The 27,493-nt window shown below is 56.9% G+C and overlaps 1 protein-coding gene across 15 annotated transcripts in view; it reads right to left on the bottom strand.

The window, feature by feature from the left end:
- Positions 1-6,181: 6,181 nt before the first annotated feature.
- Positions 6,182-27,493, bottom strand: part of PLEC (plectin) — a 79,568-nt gene continuing 58,256 nt past the window's right edge. For 14 of the 15 annotated variants that reach the window (XM_081323094.1, XM_081323087.1, XM_081323088.1 and 11 more), the window contains 19 exons: positions 27,317-27,478; positions 27,123-27,227; positions 26,849-26,944; positions 26,585-26,710; positions 26,340-26,492; positions 26,104-26,258; positions 25,783-25,909; positions 24,653-24,836; positions 24,301-24,458; positions 23,860-24,038; positions 22,378-22,516; positions 21,894-22,250; positions 21,252-21,335; positions 21,038-21,142; positions 20,575-20,673; positions 16,123-19,503; positions 7,950-14,908; positions 7,305-7,433; positions 6,182-7,015 (listed from right to left, as the gene is read on the bottom strand). In XM_081323094.1, the coding sequence (XP_081179220.1) occupies positions 8,573-14,908; positions 16,123-19,503; positions 20,575-20,673; positions 21,038-21,142; positions 21,252-21,335; positions 21,894-22,250; positions 22,378-22,516; positions 23,860-24,038; positions 24,301-24,458; positions 24,653-24,836; positions 25,783-25,909; positions 26,104-26,258; positions 26,340-26,492; positions 26,585-26,710; positions 26,849-26,944; positions 27,123-27,227; positions 27,317-27,478 (11,946 nt within the window). In that variant the 3' untranslated portion in view covers positions 6,182-7,015; positions 7,305-7,433; positions 7,950-8,572. The remainder of the gene's footprint in view (positions 7,016-7,304; positions 7,434-7,949; positions 14,909-16,122; positions 19,504-20,574; positions 20,674-21,037; positions 21,143-21,251; positions 21,336-21,893; positions 22,251-22,377; positions 22,517-23,859; positions 24,039-24,300; positions 24,459-24,652; positions 24,837-25,782; positions 25,910-26,103; positions 26,259-26,339; positions 26,493-26,584; positions 26,711-26,848; positions 26,945-27,122; positions 27,228-27,316; positions 27,479-27,493) is intronic. The other variant, XM_081323092.1, reaches the window with a different exon arrangement.

Below are 27,493 nucleotides of genomic sequence, written 5' to 3'. Positions count from 1 at the left end.
GCCAGCTGGAAGCCTCTTCCTAACACCGGCCCTGACTGAACTACAAGAGAGCTCTGTGGAGCAGGGGCACCCCGGTTTTGCCCTGGGGGAGGAAGGAGGCCGGCCACCCTGCCGTGGGTTTCCTCTGGCCCCCTCCCGCTCCTCTTTCAGGAACCAGCGACCCCCCCTTTGAGGAGCTGAGACCACGGTGGACAACGGGGAGGTGCCCCAAGTATCAGCAGGGCAGGAGCTTCCGTGAGTAAAAGCAGCCCAAATCTTCTGTGCCAGATCAGAGTCCAGCAGGTGGGGGGCAGGTGGGCAGACAGCCACAGCCTCTTTTCCTCCAGGGTGGGATTTTGGCTCCGCACCTGCTCTTTTGCCCACCTTTACCTGCTCTGGCTGGGTCCCTCTGCAGGGCTGGCCACAGCGCCCAGCCTCCGCTTTGCCAACAGGCGTGGCTGGCTGGACCCAGCCCAGGATCACAGTCCCCATGTTCTGACAACGGCCTGCCTCTCTCCACTGCTCTTCCTGGTGCTCCCATTCAAAAAACAAGATTCCTCTTGGATCAGGAGCCCGGCTCTTTTCCCGGCCTGAGCAAGGGAAGCCAGGCATAGTCCGGCTGCGGGTCCTCCGGTCCAGTGATGGGCCTGTCCTCCAAAGCCTCTCCACAAAGCCTGGCCCGCTGGGCTTGCAAGGGCCGTGCCTGTTGACCGCTGATTTCAGGGATGTGGGGGGAGGCTCTCTGCCTCCACTGCCCAGTGCAGACTTCAGATAGGGGGGTGGACCACATGCACCAACATTGCAGCCAGCACGTGGCCAGTGTCAGATGGAGGAAGGGGGTGCGACTGGATTGCTGGAGGCAGGCCCGCTAGGCCCAGAGCATGGGCCAGGGAGAAGGCCTCTCTCCTGGAGGAGGCGGCATTTCAGAATGCGAGCCCTAGACTGTCAAGGTAGCCCCATGTTGGCTGGGGAATTCTGGGAGTGGAAGTCCATATTGCCACAGTAGTTGAGAAGCATTGCTCTAATCCAGCCCTCTGGCCAAGCAGGAAACACCCCCCCACACACACAAACGCAGAATGCCAGGTCAGAAGGGAGTAGATTGTCTCAGCCATCCTGGTTTGATGCTGCCTGACCAATTGCTTCATCAGAGATACTCCAGCCTCCCCATAGCACAACTGGGAACCACATCACTCCCTTTCCAATAAAACAACCTCACTGCATGCTGTCTGCTCCGTTTAAAACCACCCGCGTTGGAAAGAGAGCTCCAGTCCGTTTGTAGGAACCTGAAGAATCTCAGCTGGTGGGAATAATAAGACACTCGCTGGACTTTGCTCGGCTGGCAAATGTTTCTCTTCAGAGACAGCAGGACTGAAGCCAAATCCTGAAGGAAAACTTTTCAGCACTTTGACTGCTGTTGCTGTGTTTGTAAGAGGTTTTTTGCAGATCAGGAGTTGCACTCGTGTAATGGAATCCAATGGAGAAGGTGGCTGCCCCTAGTTTGCATTGCTGGTTCTGGTTGCATTCACACCTGGCCGCCTCTCTCATCACTGCACATGAGAATGAGCGAGCCAGCAAGAGGAAAACCTGCAGGGCGAGGCTGCAAACCCAGCACTGCTCTGGCTACCTCAGCCCTAGGAAACCTCCTCCTTTATGCGTCCTCCTTTGCAGCGCCCTCCATCGACCTCATTCCTTGGCAGCACTCAGTACCACATGGCCCATGTGCTCCAGCCACCTCCCTTGCTGAATAAACAGGTGTCATTTGGCCAGGCTTCCCTTAGACCGAGGAGGAAAGCATCTCCCCCTCCAGACAGATGGGTGGAAGAGTCCATGCCCTTGTCCCCCAAAGGTGTCTGTCTCTATTCCTCACCCCACTTTGCCACTTCTTGCTTCTGCCTCCTCCCCAGGCGAGAGGCCCGTCGAGAGCAGGCCCTCCCTGAGTAAGGAGCCCTTGCAGGCTGCCGAGAGGAACGGTCTTGGCATCTCTTGGATAAAATTGCTCAACTTCTCTTGGACCTGGACTCTTGGAGGTGATGGGGGACCTGGTGGCTCTTGAGGAGGCGGGCAGGGTCCTTGTGATGGCGAGCTCGGTCCCTCCTGGTTGCTTTAGGGCTCCTGGGAGGTGGCCTTGATCAGGTCTGAGTGAGGATTAAGAGCCCATCCTTGGATCCCGCAGTATTGGACAACGTTCGTCCAGCCTCCCACCCCGATCCCTTTTTAGGGAAGAGAGGGTGGCCGGCGCACGGCTCCAGAGGGCCCCGCATGAAGCCAGGTGGCCGGACCCTTCTCGATCAGGGTTCAGGCCAGGGCACAGCACTGACAGGGCGCTGACCGCTGGAGGGTTGGGGATGGAGAAAGGCTGAGCCTTCTGGCCCTCTCGGTGGCTTTCCATACCATCCACCCTGGCGTCCTTCTGGGCCAGTGTCGGGGTTAGCAGGGGGAGGCCCGGAGGTTCTCCTCCTTCCTCCATGATCAGCTCTGGTTAGGGGCTAGTAGGAGGGCAGGGCCGGGCCCCGGGGCCCTGCACCTCTCCTTTCCAACGCAAGACCCCTGGGAAAGCAGCTGTCCGGCGGGGCCTGGTATCATCATAGGCCATGAATTTATATTTATGAGTCCTTCGGGAGATAGGGCGGGATATAAATCCCATTAATAAATAAATAAAATAAAATGAATTCCACTTGTGCGTCTCCTCGCTGGCTGTACAGGGGATGCCCTGGCGGTGATGGCCGAGGGCCTGGCGGTTGTGAGGCTCTGGCTGGGGAGGAACTGGCTCCCACTCAGTCCTGGCAAGACAGAGTGGCTGTGGGATTTTATCCCCTCCCCGTCCAGGCCCTGGTGATGCTTCATCTTTGGCTCTGGGCGGGTGGCGCTTCCCTGGGCTGGGCTGATGCGCAATTTGGGGGGGGGGTCCTCCTGGACTCAGGGCTCCTGCTGAAAGGGCAGCCCTGGCTGGAGAGGCCTTTGCATCGATCTGTCTGGGGGGCCACTTGCGACCAGGAGGCCTTGCTCATGGTCACTCATGCCTTGGTCTCACACACACACACACATCTGGATTACTGTGATGATTTCCACATGGTGCTGCCCTTGAAGACCACCTGGCCGAGATTGTGGCAGCTCATGCATGGATGAATGCCCCTCATTTTGTCTTTTCAAAATCACCTTTGGGACCACCACGACCTGGGCGATGGAGAATCTCCCTAGATGCTCTCTGCAGACCGCTTCTCGCTCATCGCCCCTCTTCCTTGATGAGGGATGCCCCACAAGGTGGTTTCTGAGCCCCTCCCTGTACCCTCCTCTTTGACAGCCCGCAGGAGTTGCTTGGCAAATGGGGTGAGGGCCCTTTGTTTAACACCCCCCACCCGGGCTCCCCTTGGCCAGGCACAGGATGGCAGCGTGTGCGGATGAGATGTTTCAGCCTCAAAGCCCCTAGGAACTACAGTGGTGCTTCTAGGTTTCTGACCCCTTTTGGACTTTCAGCATTTCTACACAGGTACAAGGTAAAATAGAATAAACAGAAGCAAGTTAAACAAATAAATCAAAAAAATTATACTGGTTCATTTAGTGAGAAAAATTATCCAAAGCTACATAATTGTGTGTGGCAAAAATATCTGAACCTCCAGGATGATCAGTTCATTGGAAGGGCAAATTAGACTCAGATTTCCCATCAATGGGAAGCTAATCAGGTGTGAGTGTGGGAGTTCCTGCTTTATTAAACCAGCAGAATTCTTTAAATTCCGGGCGTTCCTATGAAAAGTCTGATCCTCAGGATGAAAATATGTGGGAGTGGCTCTAACAGGAGATTTCTGAGGACTTCCAAAAGCATTTGTTGATCACCAGGGTGGAAAATGTTACCAAACTATTTCCAAAGAGTTTGGACTTCACCAGCTTGCTGTCAGGCAGATCATGTGCAAATGAGCCAATTCAGCACCAAGTGGTCAACCAAGCCGAGTCACCCCAAGAGCAATCCTCCAGATCTCAAGAACCTGAGTAGCCTCTAAGCCACTCAAGGTCTCTCTTGCATTGAATTGAATAGAATAGAGCTGGAAGGGACCTTGGAGGTCTTCTAGTCCAGCCCCCACTCAAGCAGGAGAACTTATACCATCCTACAACTTCTGGTGGCAAGCTGTTCCACTGGTTAATTGTCCTCACTGTTAGGAACTTTCTCAGTTCCAGGTTGCTTCTCTCTTTGATCAGTTTCCATCCGTTGTTTCTCGTCCTGCCCTCTGGTGCTTTGGGGAATAGGTGGACCCCCTCCTCTTCTTTGTGGCAGCCCCTCAGACACTGGAACTCTGCTATCATGTCTCCCCTATTTCTTCTTTTCCTTAGACTAGTCAAACCCAACTCCTGCAGCCAATCTTCGTATGTTTTACTCTCCAGGCCTTGGGTCCTCTTAGTTGCATTGGCGAATGTCAACGTTCACGAGACCCCCTCAGGGGACCCCTGAACAAGAATGCAAACAGAAAGCCAATAGCCTCCCAGCAGAACACGGCTGCCCACGTGCAGTTTGTGAAAGACATCTGGATAAGCCAGAAAGGAGAATGTTCTGAGGACAGAGGAGATCAAAATAGGACCTTCTGGAGCTGGACCTGAATGAAGAGCGTGACCCTTGGCGGAGGGCGAACGCTGCACTCAGCACAAGGACCTCATCTGTCTGTGGTGGCATCTGCTCTGCAGTCTCTCTTGCCACAGCTACGAATTCTGGGTTGTGCCAGCAAATGCTGGGGTCTCTGTCCATGAACTGAAGGTCAAGAGAAACTGGGCCACACAGTCAGACAGTCACCCACAGCATCCAATTCACACAACCAAGGAATGAGGTTAACCCAACAGAAGTGTTGCGGGAGGGCGCCTGACGCAGCAAGGTCGCGCACGGAAGGCCACCAATGTCCCCGAGTGGAGGAGGGGGCTACGAGCCATCTGGTCTTCTTGAGATGGGTGGCATAAAATTTTAATAAATAAATGTTTTTGACATATTTAATTGGGTTCTCTTTATCTTAAGACTTGTGTAGGGAACGGTTCACATTTTAGGTCACCTTTATGCAGAAATATTGAAAATTCAAAAGGGTTGACAAACTTTTAAGCACCGCCGTATGCATTTCCCACTCCCAGCACTGGAGCCAGGAATCTGGACATTCCCTCTCCCAGGTTTTAAAAACACCCTTCTTTTTGTTTTGTTTCCAGAAGTTCAGCTTTCTCTGGGCAGAGCCCAACCGAGAGCATCCACCTCGCTGGGAAAGAGGGGGTGCTGCATTCGCACGCAGGGCTCCCGGGAAAGAGGGACGCCCTTCCTTTCCTAAGACTGGCTGGATGCCACAGAGGTCACTGAACTGTGGATCCTGGTTCTCTGGATGTCAGCCATGAACCCACAAGCTGAGTTTGCCTAGCTGTTTGCTAAACCACACCCTGACACACACACACACACACACACACACACACACAGAGAGAGAGAGAGAGGCAGGGAGGCACAGAAGCTAACAACAACCAGGATGCGGTCCTGCACTAAGTTGCCTAAACACATCCCCAGCCCAAAGCTGCTGCCGCTAGCAGTCGGGGCCTTTGGCCCTTGTGCAGGCGAGAGGCAACAAGAGCATTTCTCAGAGCACCTTCCAGCAACCTGCGAGACTCTCAGTGCCTGGTAGCTAATTAAGCCCCCCCCCCCCGTCAAAACTGTGGCAAGAGTCACCCCCTCCCCCTCCAGCCTCCTGCGAAGAGATTAGTGCCTCCTCACTTGTGCGCACAGCACACAGAAACGGCCCATTCATGCTCGTCCACCCGAAGCCTTTTTTCTTCCTTGGGGCTCCCCCTCCCCCCCTTGCTGCCACCAACAGAGGCTTCTGAAAAGCCTGAGAGCCGTAAAAGGGGGGCCGGGGAGGGGTCTCCAGAGGGCTGGGAACGGCAAGGCACAAAGAGGCCGGATCCTGCTTTTCCCAGCAGCAGCGAGACCCCCAGGCGACCCTTTCCTTAGGAAGCAGCGCTCAGAAAGCCTCTGACAGCAGCCAACGGGCCCTTTGCAAAGGGGAGGGCGGGGGGGGCGGGGGCCTAGGTGAGACCGTTCTGCCTGGAAGGAGTGCAAACACAGCCACAGTCCCAGGTCAGGTTGCAGGAACTGGTCCTTTGCGTGACTTTGAGTGTTTCACCCTGTGCTGCTGGCTCAGGGCCAAGAGAGGGCCAGGAAGTGGGAGGGGAAGAAACCACACAAAGCCGCCGGTTCATTAAATCGCCTTTACTGCTCTCCCAGCCGAGGGGCCATACTGCAGGTTTTTACAAACACTTTAAGCTATTTACAAGTCGGGTGTAGTGTTTTCCTGCCCCCACCCAATAGAGAGGAGTCTGAAGAGTCTAATCTAGAACAAGGTGAGCTCTGGGCACAGGCTGCCCAGCAGGCCACCGGGTGGGGGTGGGGGAAGGGTGAGGAGGAGAAATGGACAGGGGCTCCCCCAAGTAAACACAGCATGCAAAAACAAAACAGCAGCTGGCAATGAGGACGAGAGACAAATGCCAGGGATGGGATGGCTGGATCCAGACGCAAATAAGAAGCTGTTGGAAGGGGGGGGGCTGATGGGGCTGGGGGGAGGGGCTGCTGCAGGACTGCCTTTTCCACCTGAAGGGGGGACCGGGGTGGGGAGATGTCTGTGCATGGAAGGCCCTGGCACTCGGTGAAAAGGCTCCCTCTCGGTTGGCAACAGCTCCGCCTCGAGAGGGACCGCTGGCTGCAGAGACCGGCAACGGGGGCTCCCTGAGATGGGGGGCAGAGACAGGCAGGGGCTGCTCTCAGCACGGCTGCTGCGGCATTTCCGGGCCAGCCTCCTGCCGACAGCGCAAGGATGGCAGGCAGACCTGGCCAGGACAGTCCCGGGACTCCAGGGCGGAGATCCGCCCCACCCGAGGCACAGAGGAGCGGCTGGCTGGCTGGTGTTGGGCGGAGGGGCAGTCTCAGGGAGCTGCCCTCTCCTGGCCACTGCAAAGGGAGGTGGTGGGAGGCTCAACCCGGGGCAGGAGTTCCACGGTAGCCGGGAAGGAGTTGGGAGGACATCCAGCAACACTAAAACAAAGTCAAGAAAGAAACAGGATGGGATGAGACCAGAGGAACCACAAATGAGATGATGCTAGATCACATCAGGGCAGTGGGGATGAGCCTAACCCATGCTGCGGACCCCCACCCGGCTGCTGCCCTTTCCCGGGAGGGAGGAAGCACAGGCCAGAGCCTGGCAGGTGGTGGGACAGTTGGCCTCCTTCCTAGCCTCACGGCTTTCAGAGTTTCACCTCCAGCTCACCAGAAACAGAATAGGAGAGGGGGAGGAGCCCAGGAGGGGCCCTGGGGCCACAGTTACCTCTTGAGGAGCAGACTGATGCGGGTCTCCCAGGGAGCCGACGACGTTAGACTTGCTAGCTGCGGAGAACCAACCGAGGCGTTCTCGCAGGGACAAGGAGTCTTCTTTGGCGGGCCTAGAAGAAACTGTCTGAGAGAAAGAGCAGGCATTATGAATGAGCAGCCAGGTGAGGGGGAGCAAAATCCGGGGGGTGGGTGGGGTGTCACTAGCCTCTTTCTTGTCAAAAGACCCACCCCAGATCAATGCCACCATGGCAGAATGCCACACAGGAGCATACTGCCTCCTGAAAGTAGAGAGGGGGGCACAGCCCCACCTCCTGGAGATCTTACAGGTTGCAGGGACAGCACCCGAGATGTGGGTCTGAAGGCTGCCCCCCAAACCGTGCTCCCAACCACCCGCAAAGCCAGTCTGGACCAAGGCGCTTCCCGGCCAAGACAGCCAGCTGCATGCAGTGCCCCCCACCCTGCCAAGCTTCCCAGCAAGAGGGGACAGAGCGGAGCCCAGAGGAGGGCCAGGGTCTGCGGAGCCAGGGAGCACCAGAGGCAGCCAGGGAGGAGAGCCGGGAGAGGAGCGGCAGCGGTGGGCAGGCGGGGTCTTCCGAGGGGCAGCAGATTTGCAGCAGTGTAGCAGGACCCCTGCACTTACGGTCCGAGCGCAGAGTCGCCTGGGTGTGGAGGTCGGCCAGCAAGGAGGTTGGTGGAGCAGCACCCAGGAGAGTCCTGTGCCCATGACGGAAGGCCAGAGGAGAGGGCAGCCCAGAGGGAGCCGGGAGGGCAGATGTGCGGGAGATGCTCCCGTCGGCCGGTCCTTGTGGAGGCACAGACATTCTTTGCATAGGCAGGTGATCTGGAGGCACCGCAGAAAGGAGAAGTGAAGAGGAGGAGGGTGGCTGAAAGGGTTGGCGCCAAACAGTGGCAAGGGCCTGGCATGGTCGAGGGCTGGTTGGGAAGGAAAGGAGCAGGCTCCAGGGGGCATGAAGCGGCGTGGGGAGCACTGATGCGCCCGCATTCTCTATCTCTGTCTCTCTCAATATACAAATACTGTCAGAACCATCATATATATTAATATATTAGTGTAGTCTTTTTGGTTAAAGTTTAGGCACTGCTTTGGAAGGAAACTCTGTGTTTTAAAAAAGAGCAACAGTAGTAGTAATAAAAATATTGGCAGAATTAGCCAGTAGCTTGATCACATGCAGAGCGAAAGGAAGGCCATGTCATCTCGGCTTGGGAAGGAGGGGGGGAGGGGGGGAGAGGGGCAGGGAGGGCCCTTCAGGCCACAGGCAGCTGTTTTCCGGGCAGTTCAAGCGGGGGACAGTTTCCTTTCCACCCACAGCTCCCCTTTGGGTATGCCAGGGTGCCACGGAGGTCAGCTGCGTCTGCGCTGTCGCTGCTGCTGTCGCTGGGATCTGGTGCGTATCTGCGGCCATAACTTGATGAACTGTAGGAGGAGGAAGCGAAGGAGACGGAGAAGCCGGAGCCGGTGGCATCAAAACTTCCTCGCCTGGAGCCCGATCTGGAACCTGTTCGTGAACCTGGCCGGGAGCCAGAGGTGGAACCGGAGCCACTGACGTTGTAAGGACTGTAATAGCCTTTGCTGGATTGTGAGGAGGCTTCCAGGAGACGGAGGCCTGTCCCTTCTTCAATCATGCTCCTGTCCATGGCGTCCTTGTAGGAGATTTTCAGCTTGGTTTTGGGACAGGTCAAGTACTTGGAGTAAGTGTTGACGTCCCGAAGCTTCTGGGCAGTGCGTGCATCAACAGTGTTCTTCTGCAAGGCCTCATCGAGCGAGACCCGTCCAGGCACCTCTGGCTCAATCAGCCCACCGGTCAGGTACTGGACTTCCAGGAACCGCTGGCCGGCCTCATAGTACAGCCAGCCCTTCTTTAAGGCTTGGGCAGCAGACATTTTGGTCTTGGTTCTTGGATCCTCAAAGCCATAGAAAGCCTTTTGAGCCAGGTTGATTCTATCTACCATGATCTTGTCGACCAGGCTCTTATTAACAGCATCTGCGACGGGGAACTTCTCCCCTGAACTCGGGTCAATGATCCCACCTGTGCAGGCCTGGGCCTCCAGTAGCCTTTGGCCTGTAATGTTATCTACCAGGTTGCGGCGCATGGCTTCCGTAATGGACACTTTTTCCAGGGTATCTGTATCCAAGATGCCGGCAATCGGGCCAGTCTCCTCAGCGGGATCACTCCAAGAGGTCAGCTGGGGCCTTGCATGAGCAGGACTCGCCGAATAGGAAGAGGAGGAGCCCACAGAGGAAGATCTGGATCGGAATCCACTTACATTGCCAGACAACATGTCTGCAAACTCAGTAATGGACAAGGTCCCTGAGCGATACTGGTCCAGGGCAGACTGGTCTATCAGGCCTTTGGCCAGGGCCTCATCTATGTCATACTGCCGTCCTGACCTCCGGTCAATGATCATGGACTTGACCACCCCATCAGAGGAGGAGATAGTGATTTCCTCCCATTCACACTCTTGCTCAGAGAGTTCCAGGTAGGTCTGGTGGTCAATGAGGCCTTTGCGGTAGGCTTCATACACCGACATTTCCTTCCCAGTCTCTGGATCCACAATCACCACCCTGCGCTTGCGGACAGAGGATTTGGACGAGGTCTTCCTTTCCCGCTTCTTCTCTTTCAGGGGCAGGAGGCACAGCCCAGTCTCAGGGTCAGTGATGCACCTTTCCATCAGTTGCAAGTAAGTCAGGTTTTCTTCAGTGTTTGGGTCAAAGAATCCCTTGGTGTCATCACTTGGATCCAGGAGGATTTCATTCATTTCCTCGTCAAAAAGGCCTCTCTTGTACGCTACTTCCACTGGCAAGCGATGGCTCTCCTCGGGATCAATAATACCTCCTGTAGCAATTTGAGCTTCTAACAAACGGATCCCATGATCTTTCAGGATCAGCCCTTTCTTCATGGCTTGGAAAAGGGATATTATCTTGCCAGAGTAAGGGTCCTTATAACCTATCACTGCCCGCTCAGCTGAAAGCAACTTATCTTTGAACTCCGGGCCTACGATGCCCATACGCACCGCTTCCTCCACAGTCAGCTTGAGGCCTTTGATGGGGTCAATAACATACCCTGTGGCTGCCTGGGCCTCCAGCAGCTCAAAAGCCGTCCCTGGCCGGAGAATGCCTTTCTTCATGGCTTGATATACAGACAACCTTTCCTTGGTTGAGTCCATGTAGACTCCAGCAATACAGCTGGTGCCCTCTAAGAATTGCTGCAACTTTTTAGAGACCTCCTCCACTGAGGTTAGGCCTTCCTGGAGTCGCTGGGCAGTGGCTTCATCCATGACTTTTGATCGTACCAACTCATCCACTGTGATTTGCTTCCTCAGCCCCCTGAAAGTCAGCTTCCGAGTGTCACAGAGGGGTAGGAGAAGGCAGCCTGTATTCTCATCCTTCTTACATCGCTTGAGGATCTGAGCATAGCTGAGCTTTTCATCTGTGGAGGGGTCTATGTAGCTGCGGATCTCACTGGGCTCAGAAAGTCTGTCAAAGGTCTCCAGATTGAAGTAGCCACGTTGGTAGGCAATTTCTAAGGGCAAGTGAAAACCCAGGTACGGGTCTATAATTCCTCCTGTGGCCAGCTGGGCATCTAGCAATCTGAGGGCTTCTTCAGATGGAATGAGATCCTTCTTCATGGCCTGGAAGAGAGAGATTTTCTGCTCGCTGTAAGGATCTCGGTAGCCTGTCACAGCTCTTTCAGCAGACAGGAGTCGATCGTGCATTTCTGGTCCCACCACCCCTTTCCTCACTGCCTCATCTACTGTAAGTCTGTCGTTCTTCATAGGATCAATAATAAAGCCAGTGGCAGCCTGGGCTTCCAGCAAGGTTCGAGCAACTTCAGGGCTAATCAGTCCTTTTTTGAGGGCCTGGTAGACACTGACCTTCTGCTTGCTAGATGGAATGTAGATGCCAGCAATACAGCCAGTACCATAAAGATATTTCCAAGTGGTCTCTATCTCCAGAATCTCTTGGATGGTCTTGGAGCCCTGCTTCAGGGCACTGAATATCTCCAGAGAGATTATCCTGGCCTCGTAGAGATCTTCAGCGGTGATGCGGCGCCTAATGTAATCATAGGAGGTGAAGTCTTGCTGGCGGACGATCTCCGTTTTCTCTATAATCTCAATGATGATGATGATCATGCGTTCCTTTGTCAGGCTGCCTAAACGGAACTCTTCCATCAATTTTTTACGTTGCTCTTCAGGGAGGAGATTAGAATTCATAATTTCCCAGAGGGACATGGAGGAGCCAGCATGGTCTCCTACTGGAATGTCAATTTGTGTTTCTTCAAACATCTTCTTGGTTTCTGCCTCAGTGTATACTTGGGTTCTTTCCACCATCGCTGGCCGTTCAGGCTGCTTCAAAGGCAGGAGATAAAGGCCGGTCTCGGGGTCCTCAATGCATCTCCCTTTCAGCTGCAAGTAGGTAAGATTCTCCTGGGTGTTGGGGTCAATGAAGCCCTGGGTATCATCTGAGGGATCTGAGAGAGTTTGGTTGATTTCTTCATCAAAGTAGCCGCGCTTGTAGGCCACTTCCACAGGAACACGGTGGCTGTGCACGGGGTCTATAATGCCCCCGGTGGCAATCTGAGCCTCCAGCAGGCGGATGGCATGCTCGCGGACAATCAGCCCCTTTCTCATAGCCTCAAAGAGAGAGATGGTGTTCCCAGAATAAGGGTCTCTGTAGCCGGTGACGGCCTTCTCAGCAGAGAGCAGCTTTTCGTGAAGCTCTGGTCCCACATGGCCGGCTTTCACTGCTTCATTGACGTGCAACCTCTGGTTCCTTATTGGGTCCACTATAAACCCGGTGGCTGCCTGGGCCTCCAGGAGGACAGTTGCTGTGCTGGGCAGGAGCAGGTTCTTCCTCAGTGCCTGGTAGATGCTCAGCTTCTCCTTGGTTTCTTCCACATAGATCCCGGCAATGCAGTCACTCCCCTTCAGGTACCTCTTCACCGCATCCACTTCAGCAATGTCCTTCACTGCCTTCTTCCCTTCTCTGAGCTGCTCGTACTGCTGCCTGCTGAGGACCTTGGACTCAAGCAGTTCACTAGCAGGCACTGGTGCTCGCAGGCCACTGAAGGTCAATTTTTCTTGTTTTTTGGCCTCGCTCTCTTCAATAATTGTAATAATTATCTTAATGACCTTCTCAATGGTGACTTTGCCAGTCTTGAACTGCCGTATCAGCTCTCTCCTCTGCTCTTCAGTCAAATATTCTGAGTGGATCAGCTCCCAGACCGTCACTGTCTTGCCCTTTTGGCTGCCGGCAGGAACTTCAACTGTTGACTTATCAAAGGATTCTTTGACGGCACTATCTGAGTAGAGCTCCTCCTGATGACGCTGTATGGCCTCATCTGAAAGGCGGAGCAGGTGGAGGCCTGTCTGCTTATCCACCTGGCACCTCTTCAGCAGCTGAGCATAAGTGAGGTTTTCTTGAGCATTGGGGTCGTAGTACAGCTTGACATCGTCAGCCGGATCAGAGAAGGCCTTCTTCATTTCTTCACTGAAGTAGCCCTGTTTGCAGGCAACTTCAAGTGGGAGGCGATGGCTGTGCACGGGATCAATGATGCCTCCAGTGGCAAGCTGAGCATCTAACAGCCGGAGCCCGGTGTCCTTAGGAATGAGATCTTTCTTCAGTGCTTGGAAAACGGGGACTACCTGCCCTGTATAGGGATCCTTATAGCCGGTTACAGCCCTCTCTGCAGAGAGCAGCTTCTCATGAAGCTCAGGCCCCACCATTCCTGCTCGGACCGCTTCATCCACAGGAAGCTTCTCGTTTCTCACAGGATCAACGATATGCCCAGTTCCAGCCTGGGCCTCCAGAAGGATCAGGGCTGCCTCAGGTTTCAACAGGTTTCTTTTCATTGCATCTGCAAGAAGTAACTTTTGGCCTGTTGACTCTACCAAGATGCCCGCAATGGTGCCAGTACCTTCCAGGTACGTTTTTATGGCATCCATATTGGCGACCTCCTTCACCGTCTTCTTGCCTTGGTGCAGCTGATTGTAGAGTTCTTTGCTGAGGATTTTGCTCTCCAGCAACTCAGCTGCCGGCACTGCAGCCCGGAGGCCTTCAAAGCAGAGTTGGTTCTTCTTCTCACTCTCTTCAACAACAGTAATTATGATCTTAATTATCTTCTCCACCGTGATCTTCCCAGTCTTGTACTGACGCAGGAGCTCCCGCTTCTGCTCCTCAGTGAAATACTCGGAGTTGATGATCTCCCAGATGGTGACGGTCTTTCCCTGGAATCTGCCAAAGGGAGCAGAGACAGTGGCTTTCCTGAACATGTCCTTGGCCTCTTGATCCGTGTAGACCAGCTCCTGTCCTCTGGCTACTTTGTCTGTCAGTGGCAGGAAGATTAGCCCGGTCTCGGGGTCAGTCATGCACCTTTCCATCAGCTGCAGGTAAGTAAGGTTCTCCTGGGTATTGGGGTCAAAGAAGCCCTTGGTGTCATCTGTGGGGTCTGAGAGGACCTGTTGCATCTCCTGATCAAAATAGCCTCGCTTGAATGCAATGTCCACAGGTAGGCGGTGGCTATTGACAGGGTCGATGATGCCCCCGGTGGCAATCTGGGCCTCCAGAAGCCGAATCCCATGGTCTTTAACAATGAGGTCTTTGGTCATTGCCTGGAAGAGGGAGATCTTTTCACCTGTGTAGGGATCCTTGTATCCAGTCACCGCCCTCTCTGCAGACAGCAATTTATTGTGCAGCTCAGGCCCAACCACACCTTCCTTTACTGCCTCACTGACAGAGATCCTCTTGTTCCTCAAGGGGTCTATCATGAAGCCAGAGGCCGCCTGAGCTTCCAGCAGGATGAGGGCCGTGCCTGGACTGAGGATTTGCTGCTTCATGGCCTGGTAGATGCTCATTTTCTCATTGGTGGGCTTGATCAGGAGCCCCGCAATGCTACTGTTGCTGCCCTGCAGGTACTTCCTGATCTCCTCCATCTGGGACACCTCCTGCACGGACACTCTCCCGTGTACCAGATTCTCCCAGGTTTCTGGGCTCAGGATGCCAGCCTCTGCCAGCTTCTTGGCAGGTACCTTCTGTCGAATGCCATCAAATGCCAACTCAGGTTCGCCATTTTGAGAGACACCGTCGAGCACGTCTTGACCATTGGGCAGAGCTGTTACTGCAGACACGACTGACTCCTGGGGAAGCTCATCGGTCTGGATCATGATTTCTCGGGTCTGAGCCAGAGCAGCCTGTTGCTCCTCCTGCAGCTGCCTCAGTTTCTCCCGGAGCTTTTGGTTTTCCTCAGCCAGAAGCTTCTCCTGCTGCCGACGCTGCTTCTCCAACTGCTGGAGCTCCTCCTGCTTGCGACGGACACTCTTCTCCGCTTCTGCCTGCTTTTCCCGGGCATCCCTCAAGGTGGCTTCCAGCTGCTCCTTCTCCTGCTCCATCTGCTTCTGCTGACGTTCCTGCTCAGCCTTCAGGCTTTCAGCTTTCTTGAGCTCCTGCTGAAAGAGGCTCTCCAGCTTGGCCTTCTCCTCCTCCACAAATCTCTCCTTCTGAAGGAGGGTGTCCTTCTCGGACAGGAAGGTCTGCTGGAGCAACTGTGTCTCCTGGCGGAGCTGTTCCTTCTGAGCAGTCTGCATCTGGATTGAGAAGAAAACAAAGTGTATCAGCCAGATGTTAAAGAAGGAGAGAGCAAGGGGGGGTGTCATCTAAAAGGCAACTGTCAGTGGTTGCGTGTCCAACAGGCATCCTGTCGGGCCACCACAAAAGGAAAGAAGCCATCAGGGAGGAACGTCCTGTCATACCAACATCAAGGAATCAGGATGGGGCCCTTTTCGTTTCATTTTACGAAAGACTACCCTGTTCCTTCTGAACGGGCCTTGATGTCAGAGGGACCCTCCACTGACTGAGCACAAAAGGTACTTTCCCAGAGGAGAAAATTAGTGAAAGGGGGAGTGGGTTGGGCGACTTGTTCCCAAACCCATCGCCAATTCATAGAACCCCTTCAGTTTAAAGCCTCTGAACAAAAAATCCCTTTGAACAACCACCCTTACTTGGCCAGCTGCTGCCACCTGTGTGGAGTCACTCCACCACTTTTGCCCACCACTTGTGGCAGAGATCGTTGGAAGTCCTCCCCAAGGAACCCTCCAAAGGGGCCTCCCCAGACCAGTTCCCAAGAGGGCATCGCCTGTTGATGGGTCAACACTCCCCTCCCCCAGCTGCCTTCCTTGCCCACCCTCTTCTCAGCTGTCATTGCCAGTTCTGCCAAAATTCAGAGAGACTTTGACAGAAACAGCAAGAAGTAGTTGTTGGAATCAAGAGACTCCAGAATATCCTCTGTGGTTTGCACACTCTATTTCAACGGTACACAAAATCCATGTGCCTCATGTTCTCCTTTGCTTCCTTGATGCAAAGAGAATTCGCAGCTGAAATGATCAGCCGTCTTGGCTGTGGGACTACATAACCAGCCACTTCCTAACGTGCAACTTACCACATCAACCATCTAACAGGCAGAGGGCACTTGGTCATCAGGACAGACCTGCAACCAGCAGGGAATCTCTTCTGAACCCTGCCAGGGAAGCAAGAACACCTCCTCCCACTGAGGCCATTGGGAGAGACCAGTCGATGCTCACACAAAGACACAGCCTGCATCCTGCAGCAGGCCAGGCTCTTGGGGGTGGGGGGGGAGACCTGGTCCACTGCACTGCATCCAACCCGTGGAGTGGCACCTCTCTCTCCTGCGTGAGGCCACCTCGGGGGGGGGGGGCTGTGGACTAACCGTCTGACTGGGGCTGACGGGCATTGCTCAGCCTGGGGGTGGGGTGGGGCGGGGAGTCCCAACCAGAGCAGCTACCTCTTCTGCCTTCTGCTGCAGCAGCTGGGCTTCCCGCTTCAGCTTCTCTTTCTCCACCTCCAGCTCAGCAATAGCCTTCCTCAGCCTGCCGGCGTCTTGATCGCTTTGCTGCCTCTGGATCTCCAGGGTCTGCACCAGGGTCACCTTCTCTTGAGTAGACAGCTCCATCTGGTGCAGCTTCCCGCTGATCTCTTCGGCCTGCTTCCTAAAGCGCCTGGCCTCTTCCTCTGCCTTTGCCTGGGCCAGGCTCATCTCCGTAGCTTGCAGCTTCAGCCGCTCAGCCTCGGCAGTGATCTCCAGCTGCCGCTTGCGCTCGGCCTCCAGCGTCTTCTGGAAGCCCTCCGTCTCCTCCTCCAGCTGCAGCCGGATCTGCTCCTTGTCCTCCTGCAGCCTCCGGGCGTGCTCCTGAGCCAGGTCCTTCTGCTTCTGCAGCAGCTCAGCCTCGGCCTTCAACTGAGTGGCTTCCTGGACGGCCTGCATCTTCTCCCTCAGGATCTTTTCCGCCAGAGCCTGCTGCTGGGCCAGATCCTCCTCTGCCAACTTGCGCATGCGGGCAGCCTCCTGGGCTTCCACGCTCAGCCGGGCAGCTTCCTCGGCCACCTGCTTCATCTTCTCGGCTTCCTCGGTGAGGATCTTCTGCACGTTGTCCTTGTCCTTTATGATGAGCAACTTGTTCTCCTCCTCAATGCGGATTTTCAACTTGATCAGCTCCTCCATTTGGACCTTCACTTTGAACAGCTCCTCCTCCACTTGGACCTTCTGCTTCATGGCTTCCGTCACCTCCTCCTTCAGCCGCTGCTGCTCCTCCTCCAAGAGGCTCTTCTGATGGTCTGTCTCCTCCAGCCGCAGCTTGACCTTGGTCAGCTCCTGCTCCACCTGGGCCTTTTGCCGCAGCGTCTGCTCTGCAAACTTTTTGTGCTTCTCCATCTCCACGTCGGCCAGATGCTTCTGCTTGAGGGCTGCCTGTTCTGCCTGGGCTCGCCTGGCCGCCTCCAGCTCTGCCTCTTTGCGAAGCTTCTCTGCGTCCTCCTGGTCCCTGGCTTTGAGCTGGGCCTCCTCCTCAGCTCGCTGCTTCAGGCGCTCGGCCTCGTCCACCAGCTGCCGGGATAAGGTGGCCTCTTGCTCTGCCTTGAGGCGGGCAAACTCTGCTTCCTCTGCTGCTCTCTTGGCTCTTTCGGCCTCCTCCTTCAGCCTGTCCAGGATGGACTTCTCCTGTTGTCTGCTCTGCAGCAACTCCTGCTCCTTCTGGTGCACCACGGCCAGGTGAGCAGCCTCTTCAGCCAGGATCTTCTTCTGGGCCAGCTCCTGGGCCAGCAGGATCTGCTTCTCTGACTCGCTTTCTGCCAGCTCCTTCTGCCTCTTGGCCTCCTCCACCTTGGCCTTCAGGCGCTCCACCTCCTCCAGAGCGGCTTTGCGCTGCCTGGCGGCTTCCTGCTCAGCAGCCAGAGTCTTCTGGAGCTTCGCTTCAGCCTCTTTGCGGCGGTTCTCCTCTTCCAGGGCTGCCTGCCGCAGCTTCTCACCCTCTTGCTCTGCTAGCTCTTTGCTCCGCTGAATCTCCTCTGCATTCTGCCTGATTTTGGCGAGCTCCAGCTCCAGATCTGCCTTGCCCACAGAGGCTTTCTCAAAGTTGATCTTGAGGATGCGAATTTCCTCCTCAATGATGCGCCGCTGCTTCAAGGTTTCATTGACAACGGTCTTCTGCCTCTCCAGCTCGGTCTCGGATGACGTCTTCAGCTGCGTTATCTTCTCCTCGATGTCCTGCTTGTGCTGGGCTGCCTGCTCCTCCAGGACCCTCCGCTGATAAGCCTCGTCCTCCGCTAGCCGCCTCAGCCGCTCGTTCTCGGCCTCTTTCTCCTTCAGGGAAATTTCTGCTTCCGCCTTGAGGCGTGACGCCTCGTTGATGGCTGCCAGCTTCTCTTTGAGTATCCGCTCGGCTTCTGCTCGCTGCCGGGCAGCCTCCTCCTCAGCCAGCTGCCGCTGCCTCTTGGCTTCCTCGGAGAGAGCACGCAGGCGACCCGCCTCCTCGGCCAGCTCCCGCAACTTGGCGGCCTCGTCCTCCAAGATCTGCTTGGACTTCTCACTGGCGGAACGCGACTCCTCCTCGGTCCTGGCCTTGCTTTCCAGCAGGAGTTCCATTTCAGCCCGCAGTTTGGCCAGCTCCTCCTCCAGCTCCCTCCGCTTGTGGACAGCCTCGCCGACCTCGCTCTTGAGGCGGAAGAGCTCCTCTTCCAGCAGCAGCCGCTGCTGCTCCCCGTTCTCCATCTCCGACTTCAGGCGGATCAGCTCCTGCTCAGCCAGGAACTTCTGCTGGGCTGTGCCCTCGGCCAGTTTGCGCTGCTTTTCTAGCTCCTCCTCAGCCAGCTCCTTCTGGCGCAGGGCTGATTCCTCTGCCTTGCTCCGCTTCCGGGCCTCACGCTCGGCATCCTCCTTCTGCTTCTCTGCCTCCTCCTGGGCCAGGGACTTCTTGTGTGCTATCTCCTCCGCCTGCAGCCGCAGCCGGAGCGCCTCATTGGCCTTCTGCTGCCACTTCTCCAGCTCCCTCTCGGCCTCCTCCTTGGCCCGCTCGGCTTCCAGCTGCTGTGTCCTCAGGTGCTCGGCCTCCTCCTGGAGATATGTGAGGGTGACATGCTCCTGCTTCAGGGTCAGTTCCAGCTGGGCCGTCTTCTCGGCGAAGGAGAGGCGCCGGCTCTGCAGGTCTGCCTCAGCGCTCTTCTGGGCTGCCTCCCGTGCGACCTGGATCTGCCGTTCCTTCTCTAGCTCTGCCTGTTTCATCCGGCGCTCAGCTTCCTCAGCCTGCGCACGGAGCTGCTGCAGGTCCTCCAAGGCCTTCTGCTTCTCCCGCGCCGCTCGCTGCTCTGCCTGCACCTTCTCCTGCAGCTGCTCCTCCGCCTCCCACTTCTTCTGGGCCTCATCCTTGACCTGCCTGCGCAGGCGCTCGGCCTCCTCCTGGGCGGCTTTCTTCTGGCGCTCGGCTTCCTCCGCCCGGGCCCTCAGGGCCTGCAGTTCCCCTTCCGCCCCGGCCTTCTGCTTCTGCGTGGCCTCCAACTGCAAGCGGATGATGTGGATCTCCTCTTCCACTTTCCTGTGGCTGATCTCCACCTCCTCGATCAACTTCTGCTTGGCCACAATCTGCCTATCAGAGCTGAGCTTCATCTGCAGCAGCTCCTCCTGGATGTTATGCTTCTGCTGCTCAGCATCTATGGCTGCCATTTGCCGCCGGCTGACTTCCTCCTGCATGCGCTGCTGCAGGTCCCGGGCCTCCTCCTCGGCCTGAGCCTTGGCCTTGGCATGGGCCTCGGCCAGCTGCCTCTGCTTCTGCAGCTGGGCCTCCACCTCCGCCAAGCGCTTCCGTTCTGCCTCCTTCAGCTGCACTGCTGCTTTCTATGGGGAGGGGGCAGAGAGGAGGGGAGTGGGAGAGAGAGAAATATCACAAGAGCAGATGGGAGGGCCAGGCTTCGGGGTGGGGGCAAGGGGCTCTGGCATAGGGCAGCAGGCAATGAAGCAGGCACACCCACAGAAAAGATGGAAGCACCAACGGATGGGCACCAGAGACAAGCAAATCCAAGACCAAAAAAGGCACAAGAGCACACCTCCACCATGCGCAATGTGCTGCCACCACGCAGCAGAATGTCCAGCAGACCAGGAGTCCAAAAGCTTAGGGGTCGGGGGAGATCCAGCCTGGGGGCATGTGAGGGCAGCAAGAGCGACAGTGGGGATTGTGCTGTCTCACAAGGCTCCTCTCCCCACCCCACCCCCCATTCTCAGCACACAAGGCCAGCATTTGTCTTCCAAGCCCTTCCTAGGAGACTGTAGGGGAGGCAGGTGATTGTTCACACACATCCAGGCCAGGCAGCACACCAAGCGGGGGAGACCTTGCAAGCTAGCAAATCAAGGTGACCTCCCCCTTTGCCCCCTCCTCCCAGACCCTCCCCTCTCACCCAGCGGCTCCTCCTCTCCCTCCCTCAGCTGTGTGATCAGTGCAGGACCACTGCGGGGAGAATGCAAAGGCGGGAGAACATGCAGAGCGAAGGAGTACCTGGTACAAAAGCTGCTGCAGCCACCTCCTCTGGAGGTCAACCCTTCCTTAGAGCCCCACCAACACCAACCAAGCAAGCCCAGGAGGCAAAGAAGCTAGGCTTCCGAAGGGCAGAAACCAAGAGTTAGAAAGGGGAGGAGACCACAGCAAATCTGAGGAAAAGAGGGGCAGGGAGGGGAGCCCCAGAAGCAGCCCCAGACAGAGCAGGAGGAGGAGCAGGCATAGCAGTCAACCTGGGAAGCACAGCTTCTTCCTGCAGGGCGATGGTGCCCATGCATGAGGCTTCCGCGTGGGGCCACGAACTGCCCAGGGGAGGGACAGGGAAGAGGAACAGCCAATTGGGAGGGAGCAGCCACCCCCCCCCCAGCCCATCCAGAGACAGCCAAGCCATGCTGGGCCCACTCTGGATCCCTTACCTCTTCCTCCTCCAGCCGTCGAAGAGTCTCTGTAATGAACCTGATGTACTGGCTGGTCAGCGTGGTCAGCTCGCTATATTGCGTCCGCAGGTCAACATACTGCAAGGCCAAAGGGGGGGAAGGGGGCTCAGATCAGCTCCGATGGCCTGTTCCTCCCAAGCAAAGGAACACCTTCCGAAGCCTTGGGCCAAGTCCCCAGGCAGGGACACCTGGAAGGAGCGCAGCAGCTCAGGCGCCCCCACTCTCTGCAGCAGCCTCCTCTCAAGGGAGGCTGCCGCTGCCACCCCAGAGGCAAGACCCCCAGCTCTGACCAAGAGCGCCCAGCGGGGCCCTTCTCCCTACCGGGCACCTCTTCCTTCTCATCAGGCTAGAATGCCAGGAAAATGCCAGGTTCCTTCTAGAACCTCTGTCCCCACTCCTGGCGCCCTCCCCCCACCAGCCCCGCCCAGGGACAACCCCTCACCTCCTGGATGGTGCTGTCTGAGACAGACTGCACTTTAGGCTTCTTGGCAGGAGAAGAGACAGGCTCCACCTGGGCTTTGTATGTGACCAGCTGAAGTTCATAATCCTTGAAAAGGAAAGAGGGGTTGGCCTGCTGCTGGAGCCTCCAGAGCCCAGGCAGGGGACCCCAGCCTGCAAAGCCGTCCCCTCAAGCAGGCCCACCTCTCTCCACGTACCTTGATGGCATCAATATACTGCTTGGCCAGGCGGTGGCACTCCTCCACCTTCTCCCAGTTCTGCTCACACTCTTCCAGGAGTTTCTGGGGAAGGAGAGGGGGAAGGATAAGCGTGCCACCCCTCGCTCCCCCCCCCCCGGCAAGGTCAACAGCACAGGGAGGCCCCACAGCTGCAGAAGAGGCCCCCTTGGACGGAGATTCGAGTCTCGGAGGAAGTGGCAGCACCCACCCCAACACAGCACCCTCTCTCCCCCCAAATAGCCCCCGAGCACTGAGGAAGGGTCTCAGGAAAGCTCTGGGGCTGGAGACAAGGCAGAGAGGCTTCACACTATCGGCCAAAGGGGTCTTTGAACTGGAACTCTGCCAGTGTCCAAGGAAACCTGATGGTTGGAAAGGCCCATTTGCTCCCCCTTCTAAAATCAGTGGCCTGAATTTTTCAGCTGTATACAATTACTAACATCTCTTTGTGGGTTGCATTCAAGAGGCCCCTCCCTTTGCAAATGCAAGTCAAACCCAGGCCTGATCTCATGGGACCAACTACCCCAACCCTGGGGCCTCCTCTCAGCCTTGCCAGCCCTCCCGCTACTGGGCTTCAAGGGGCCTTGCCCCAGCCAGGCCCAGTCTCCCCTCGACCAGCCTTACCTTCTCTTGCAGCAGCTGCTCCCGCACCTGCTGGCTGCTGGTGATGGGCACGGCCTGGAGGGCCTCCTGGCGCTGGCGGGCATCCTGGATCCACTCCATCAGCCAGCTGTAGCTGTTGCGGTAGTAGCGCAGCTGCCGCCCCAGCTGGTCCAGTTCCCGCTGCCGCAGATCAATCTGGGCCAGGACAGCCTGCCAGCGGTCGAGGAGCTGCTGCACGCGATCCCGGTAGCGATCCAAGTCCAGATCCCTCTCGCTGTGGCCTCTCACCATCCTCTCATTCACTTCACTGGCCTTGGCCAGTTCCGCTTCCAGGGCACTAAAGACTGGCTGGTGCCCCTCGACCTGCCCACGCAGCCTCTGCAGGACAAAGACATAGGGAGGGTGGGTGGGGTCAGGGTCGTACAAGCCTTTCCCAGCCACAGCCCTCCCTGATCGGGAGGCCCAATGGTCTCTCCCCCTGACAGTTGTGGGTCTGGCCGATCACCTTGAGCTCTGCCTTGGTAGCCTCAACAACCTTGAGGTCAGATGGCACAGCCTGGACATCTTTGAGCTGCTCTTCGTAGCTCTGGACCAGCTGCTCAGCCCCTTGGGTGCTACGGATGACCAGGTGGATAGTCTTCAGCCTGCGGGAGAGGTGGATCAGCTCAAACACAGCAGCTGGACAAGGTTGTCCATTCAACACAATGAAATTCAGTGTAGAGAAAAATAAGATTTTATACTTAGGCAGGAAAAAACAAATGTACAGGTACAGCTTAGATGTAACCTGGTTCACTCGCAGTAACTGGGAGAGGGATCTCAGAGTCCTAGTGGACAATCACCTAAACATGAGCCAGGAGTGTGCGGTTCCTGCCAAAAAAGCCGACACAGTGCTAGGCTGCATTAACAGAGGAATAGAATCACGTGAAGCGTTAATACTGCTTTACAAGCCCTTGATAAGGCCACACTTGGAATCCTGCATCCAATTTTGGTCACCACATTATAAAAAAGATGTTGAGACTCTGGAAAGACTGCAGAGAAGAGCAACAAAGATGATTAGGGGACTGGAGGCTAAAACATATGAAGAACGGTTGCAGGAATTGGGTAGGGCCAGTCTAGAGAAAAGGACTAGGGGGGGACATGATAACAGTGTTCCAATATTTGAGGGGCTGCCACAAAGATTGGGGGGGTCAACCTATTTTCCAAAGCATTGGAAGGCATGACAAGAATCAATGGATGGAAACTAATCGAGTGAAGCAATCCAGAACTAAGGAGAAATTTCCTGACAGAACAATTAATCAGTGGAACAACTTGCCTCCAGAAGTTGGGGATGGTCTAACACACACAGACTAGACAGCCACTTGTCTGAAATGGTATAGGGTTCCCTGCTTGAGCAGGGGGTTGGACTTGAAGACCTCCAAGATCCCTCCCAACTCTGCTATTCTGTTATCTAGGGTGCAAGTTACACCGGGTATTTGGAAGTTGCTATAAACCGAAGTTCTCTAAGCAACATTTAGTCTCCAAAGTATCTACGAATTATCCCACATCATCTTTAAAACAGAGCAGGGAGCAGAAGCATAAAAATAGCCATTTAAAAATCTTCAAAAACTGAAAACAAAGTTAGCTGGATGTCAAAGGGATGTTTTAGACTCAGAAAGAGCATCTCTAGCCTGGAGGACTGCAAAGCCCCTTAGCTGTGTGACACACAAAGAGCTGAAGGGAACAAGCTGCTGACACAACGATCGCACTGAGCAGAGGGCTGGGGTGGCCAATGGAGTCACCCCACAAGGACATGAAAGCTGAGGGTGCCTCTGGAAAGCGAGGAGTTGGAGCAGATCGTCTCCAGGATGACCTGATTCCCCAGCTAGGATTTCGCTGCTGCTGAGTTTATAATAAGAACAAGGGTGGCCAAACCCAATGCCCGTCCTCCTCCCCACCCCCTCTGTCCCCACAGCCGGGCAGGATTGGGCCGGAGCTAGGAGCCACCTACTTCTCCAAGTAAATGCTGGAGAGGCTGTACACCTGGCCCATCTTCTGCAGCGTGATTTCCAGCTCCGTGCGCAGCAGTGGGGCCGAACCGGCCTGCTCTGGCTGAGCCAGGACCTGCTCTGTCTGGGCGCTCACTTTGCCCAAGCTCTTCTGGAGGTTTTCCAGCTCCAGGTGGATCTCCTGAGGGAGGGGAGGGGAGTCACATCAGGGACCCAGGCCAGGAAGCCCCGAGTACAGACCTCAACCCTTCTCCCAGGCAAGGGAGAATGTCCCTGTCCCGGTTCAAGATGGGAAGGTAGGAAGCACCTCGGTGGCCAGAGCACTGGAGCCTCTCCAGCACCTCTCCCGGGCAGTCGGGTCCTTCCCCCTCCCCAGAGGAGACCCCAGGAAAGACAATCAGCTTCTGCAGCTGTGCTGATCGCTGGGCAAAGGGAAGTCATACCTGCTGGTCGCTGATGCGCTGCGCACATTCCTTAACAGGATCTTGCTCAAGCGGAGAACGAATTTTGTGTATGGTGCGGGACTCGCAGCCTTCGAGCTGCAGGCGGATATCCTTCAGCTGGGAGATGAAGTTCCTGCACAGCGACTCCTCCTGTTCCCCTGCACCCCCCCAAACCGAGCCTGGGATTAATGGACACCGGCACTGCTCCTGGCTGCGGTCAGTCAAGAGGGAGCAGGGATGGGCTGCCAAGGCCACCCAGGGAGCCCCTCTAAGGGAGAGGCCCAGCCTGAAATCAAAGCACAGACCCCAGCTTTGCCAGGGGCCACAGCCTGCAAAGAGCCCTGGGCCTTACCTTTCTCCAGCCCGCGCAGCAGCAGCTCGTACTTCTGGGTGCAGACGGTGTAATCGCGCTCGGCCTGCAGCCGGTCGTCCGGATGGAAGTTCTGGGAGTCCTGGCTGTTGCGGAGGAACTCCTGGTAGTGGGTCTCCAGGATGCGCAGCGTCTGCCGGTAATCCTCAGGGGGCATCGTCCGAAACTGCAAACGACACGCCTTGTCGGGGGAGCCCAAGACAACCCCAGCCGAGCCAGCTGAGGCTGGCCCCTCAAGGGCAACCTCTGAGCCTTGGCTGACCAGCCCCAGGGCCCCAAAAGGGGGTAGGGCCGAAATTGAACACAGCCCTCTCTGCAAGGGGCACCCCGGGCAGAGCTATATCCTCCCTGACAGATGGCTGGCGCTGCCTGGCAGTCCCTCGGCCCGCACCAAGCAATGAAGCTCAGGGGGCTCCAAGAGCTGGCAAGGATGCAGCTGCTGACCTGCCTGGAATCCTGAGCTCTACCTGGCTGCTTCGGAGATGCCCGGATGGGGCAGTGCACAGCCCCCCTCCCCCCGCAGGCCCATGGGACTGAGGCAGCTGGACCCTCTCCACTAACTGTACTGCCCCCAGCGTGATTCAGGAGTGGGTCCTCTGTGTAAAGCTCTCGGCTAAATTCTCTATGCCCCCCTTGCCTACAACCCACCCACCCTTCAGACTGAGTGCCCACTCTTCCCCTCTCCTGAGAAGCGCATCCCCACCCAGACCCCTCAATCTGCACATGGCCTCGCTGGTGGGGGTTCCATTGGTTGGGGATTGGGGTGGCCCTGGGGTCCCAGCCTCTTGGAGGGGCTTCCGCTTCCTTGGACACTGCTTGGATCAATAGTTAGGAAGGGCCCCTCAGAAGGACCACAAACAATGATAAAGAACCCTCAGGGCCCCGCCAGGCTTTTACCTTCTTCCCAAGAGGGGGCATCATGACCTACTGCCAGTTGTCCCCCCCCCCCCGAGTGACTCCCGCCCGTCCTCTCCAGCCAGCCCAGGGAACCCCGACCCACTAGGGGCCAGGGCGAGTCCTGCAGACTGTTCCTGGGGGTCTGCTGCTGGACTGGGCTTGCCAGGAAAGCTGGCATTGGGGAGAGGGGGAGGGGGAGAGGATCTGGATCTTACAATGAGGAGGGACCAGGACTGGATCTGCTGGATCTCCCGCTGCAGGTACTGCCAGGAGAGCAGGCTCTTCATGTTGATGTGCAGTTGGTGCCAAGTGCCGAGCAGCTTCTGGTGCACCGTCTCCAACCTAAAGAGACACCGGGGGGGGGGGGGGCGAATCAGGGCGGAGTCTGCCTCTCTTCAGGCCAGGGAGGGGGCAAGAGCCTGGCTTGCAGCTTCCACCTGGCCCCAGAGCCGGGGACCCAGGGTGGGCGCGATGGCCTGCTGAAGAAGGTGGGGAGCCTTTACTGCTGGCCCGGGGTCCAGGTGAGGAGCACGTACCTCCCAACAGCCTCCAGGGCCTCCTTGTTGGGTGGGGGGATCAGGAAACAGATGGAGGGGGTGAGGGACTCCTTCCCGGCTGCGTTCAAAACCTTCCACTTGTAGGGCTGGGCGTTGCTCAGGAGGGTGCAGTGATCTCCCTTGTGCACAGTGATCTGCGGGTGGAAAGGGGGGGCAGCTCAGCAGATGCAGCCCAGAGGCAGCCCCGCCCCTGCCGTGCCTCCCTCCTCACTCACCTCTACTTGCTTGTAGTCGCAGACCGCCTGGAGGGGCAGCCGTCCCCTGAGAGGGGGGCTTGCACTGCGGGGCTTCAGCTGGACAATGGTCTTGGCCCGGTTGGCCAGCCCAGCCAGGTGACTCTGGTACTGCGTGAGATGGTCCTTCTCCTCCTGAAGGGGGGTGGGGGGCAGGAGGTAGCCAGGGTAAGTGAAAGGGAAAGGAGGCGGCTGGGTCCAGGGGAGGGGGCCACTCCCACCCTCACCAGGGAGTCCTGCAGCAGGTCCTCTAGGCGAGTGACGGTGATGGACCGGTCGCAGGTGAATTTCTTCTTCATCGTCTCCTGAGTCTTGCGCAGAAACTCCTCGGCTTCCTTCACGTCAGAAAAGAACTGGGGGGAGGGGGAGGGTGGTGATCGAGGCAGAGTCCTCTGGGCTTCTGTCACCTCCCCAGCGGAGCCAGAGTTCTGCTTTTCTGCTTGGAGGCTGCACACCTCCCCCACCCACCCCCGGCCTTCCTGAAGGACTACCTGGAAGTAGCTGCTGTTCTCCTTCAGGTGAGCCTCGATGCAGCAGCACAGTTGCAGCAGCCAGCTCCACTGGGTCTGCAGGGCCGCCTGGAAGGCCTGCAGGGAGCAACAGAGCAGAGTGGGTGGGGAAGCCAGCGGAGGGATGCCAGGGAGCCCCTCCCACACCCCGGAGTGCCCGCTTGGGGGGGCAGTGGGTAAAGGCTGGGAGCGGTCATCTGACAAGGGTTCCTCGTGATGCAGGCATGACCGCTGGTGCTTCCCCCACCCCGCCCACCTCCACGGTCTGCCTGGCTGGATGATCCTCCCGCAGCAGCCGGTCGCCTGTGCTCTGGATCTCCTTGACTCGCCGTTCCCGCTGCTCCAGGTCTCTCATCAGGCCCTAGAGAGTGGCAGAGCACAGATCCAGGGGTCAGCCGGGGCCTGGCAGCCGGGCTCCTCGCTCAGGGCCAGAGGGAGGGCGGCTTTTACCGAGTAGCTCTCCTTCTTCGCAGCCATGTTGCTGTTGCGCTCGCTCCAGTCGTAGTTCACCTCCTCCTCCTCCTTCTCATTCAGCCACATCAGCTCTTTGGTGGCTGCGGCCACAAAGGCCTGGAGGCTCTCAAGGTGCCGCAGCCGGGCCTTGGACAAGCTCTGCAAGACACAGGC

Source organism: Vipera berus (genome assembly GCF_964194415.1).
Source record: "Vipera berus genome assembly, chromosome: 3".
Classification (NCBI taxonomy): Eukaryota; Metazoa; Chordata; class Lepidosauria; order Squamata; family Viperidae; genus Vipera; species Vipera berus.
The sequence above is the reverse complement of the archived record's forward strand: the minus strand, read 5'-3'. Positions and strand labels throughout refer to the sequence as shown.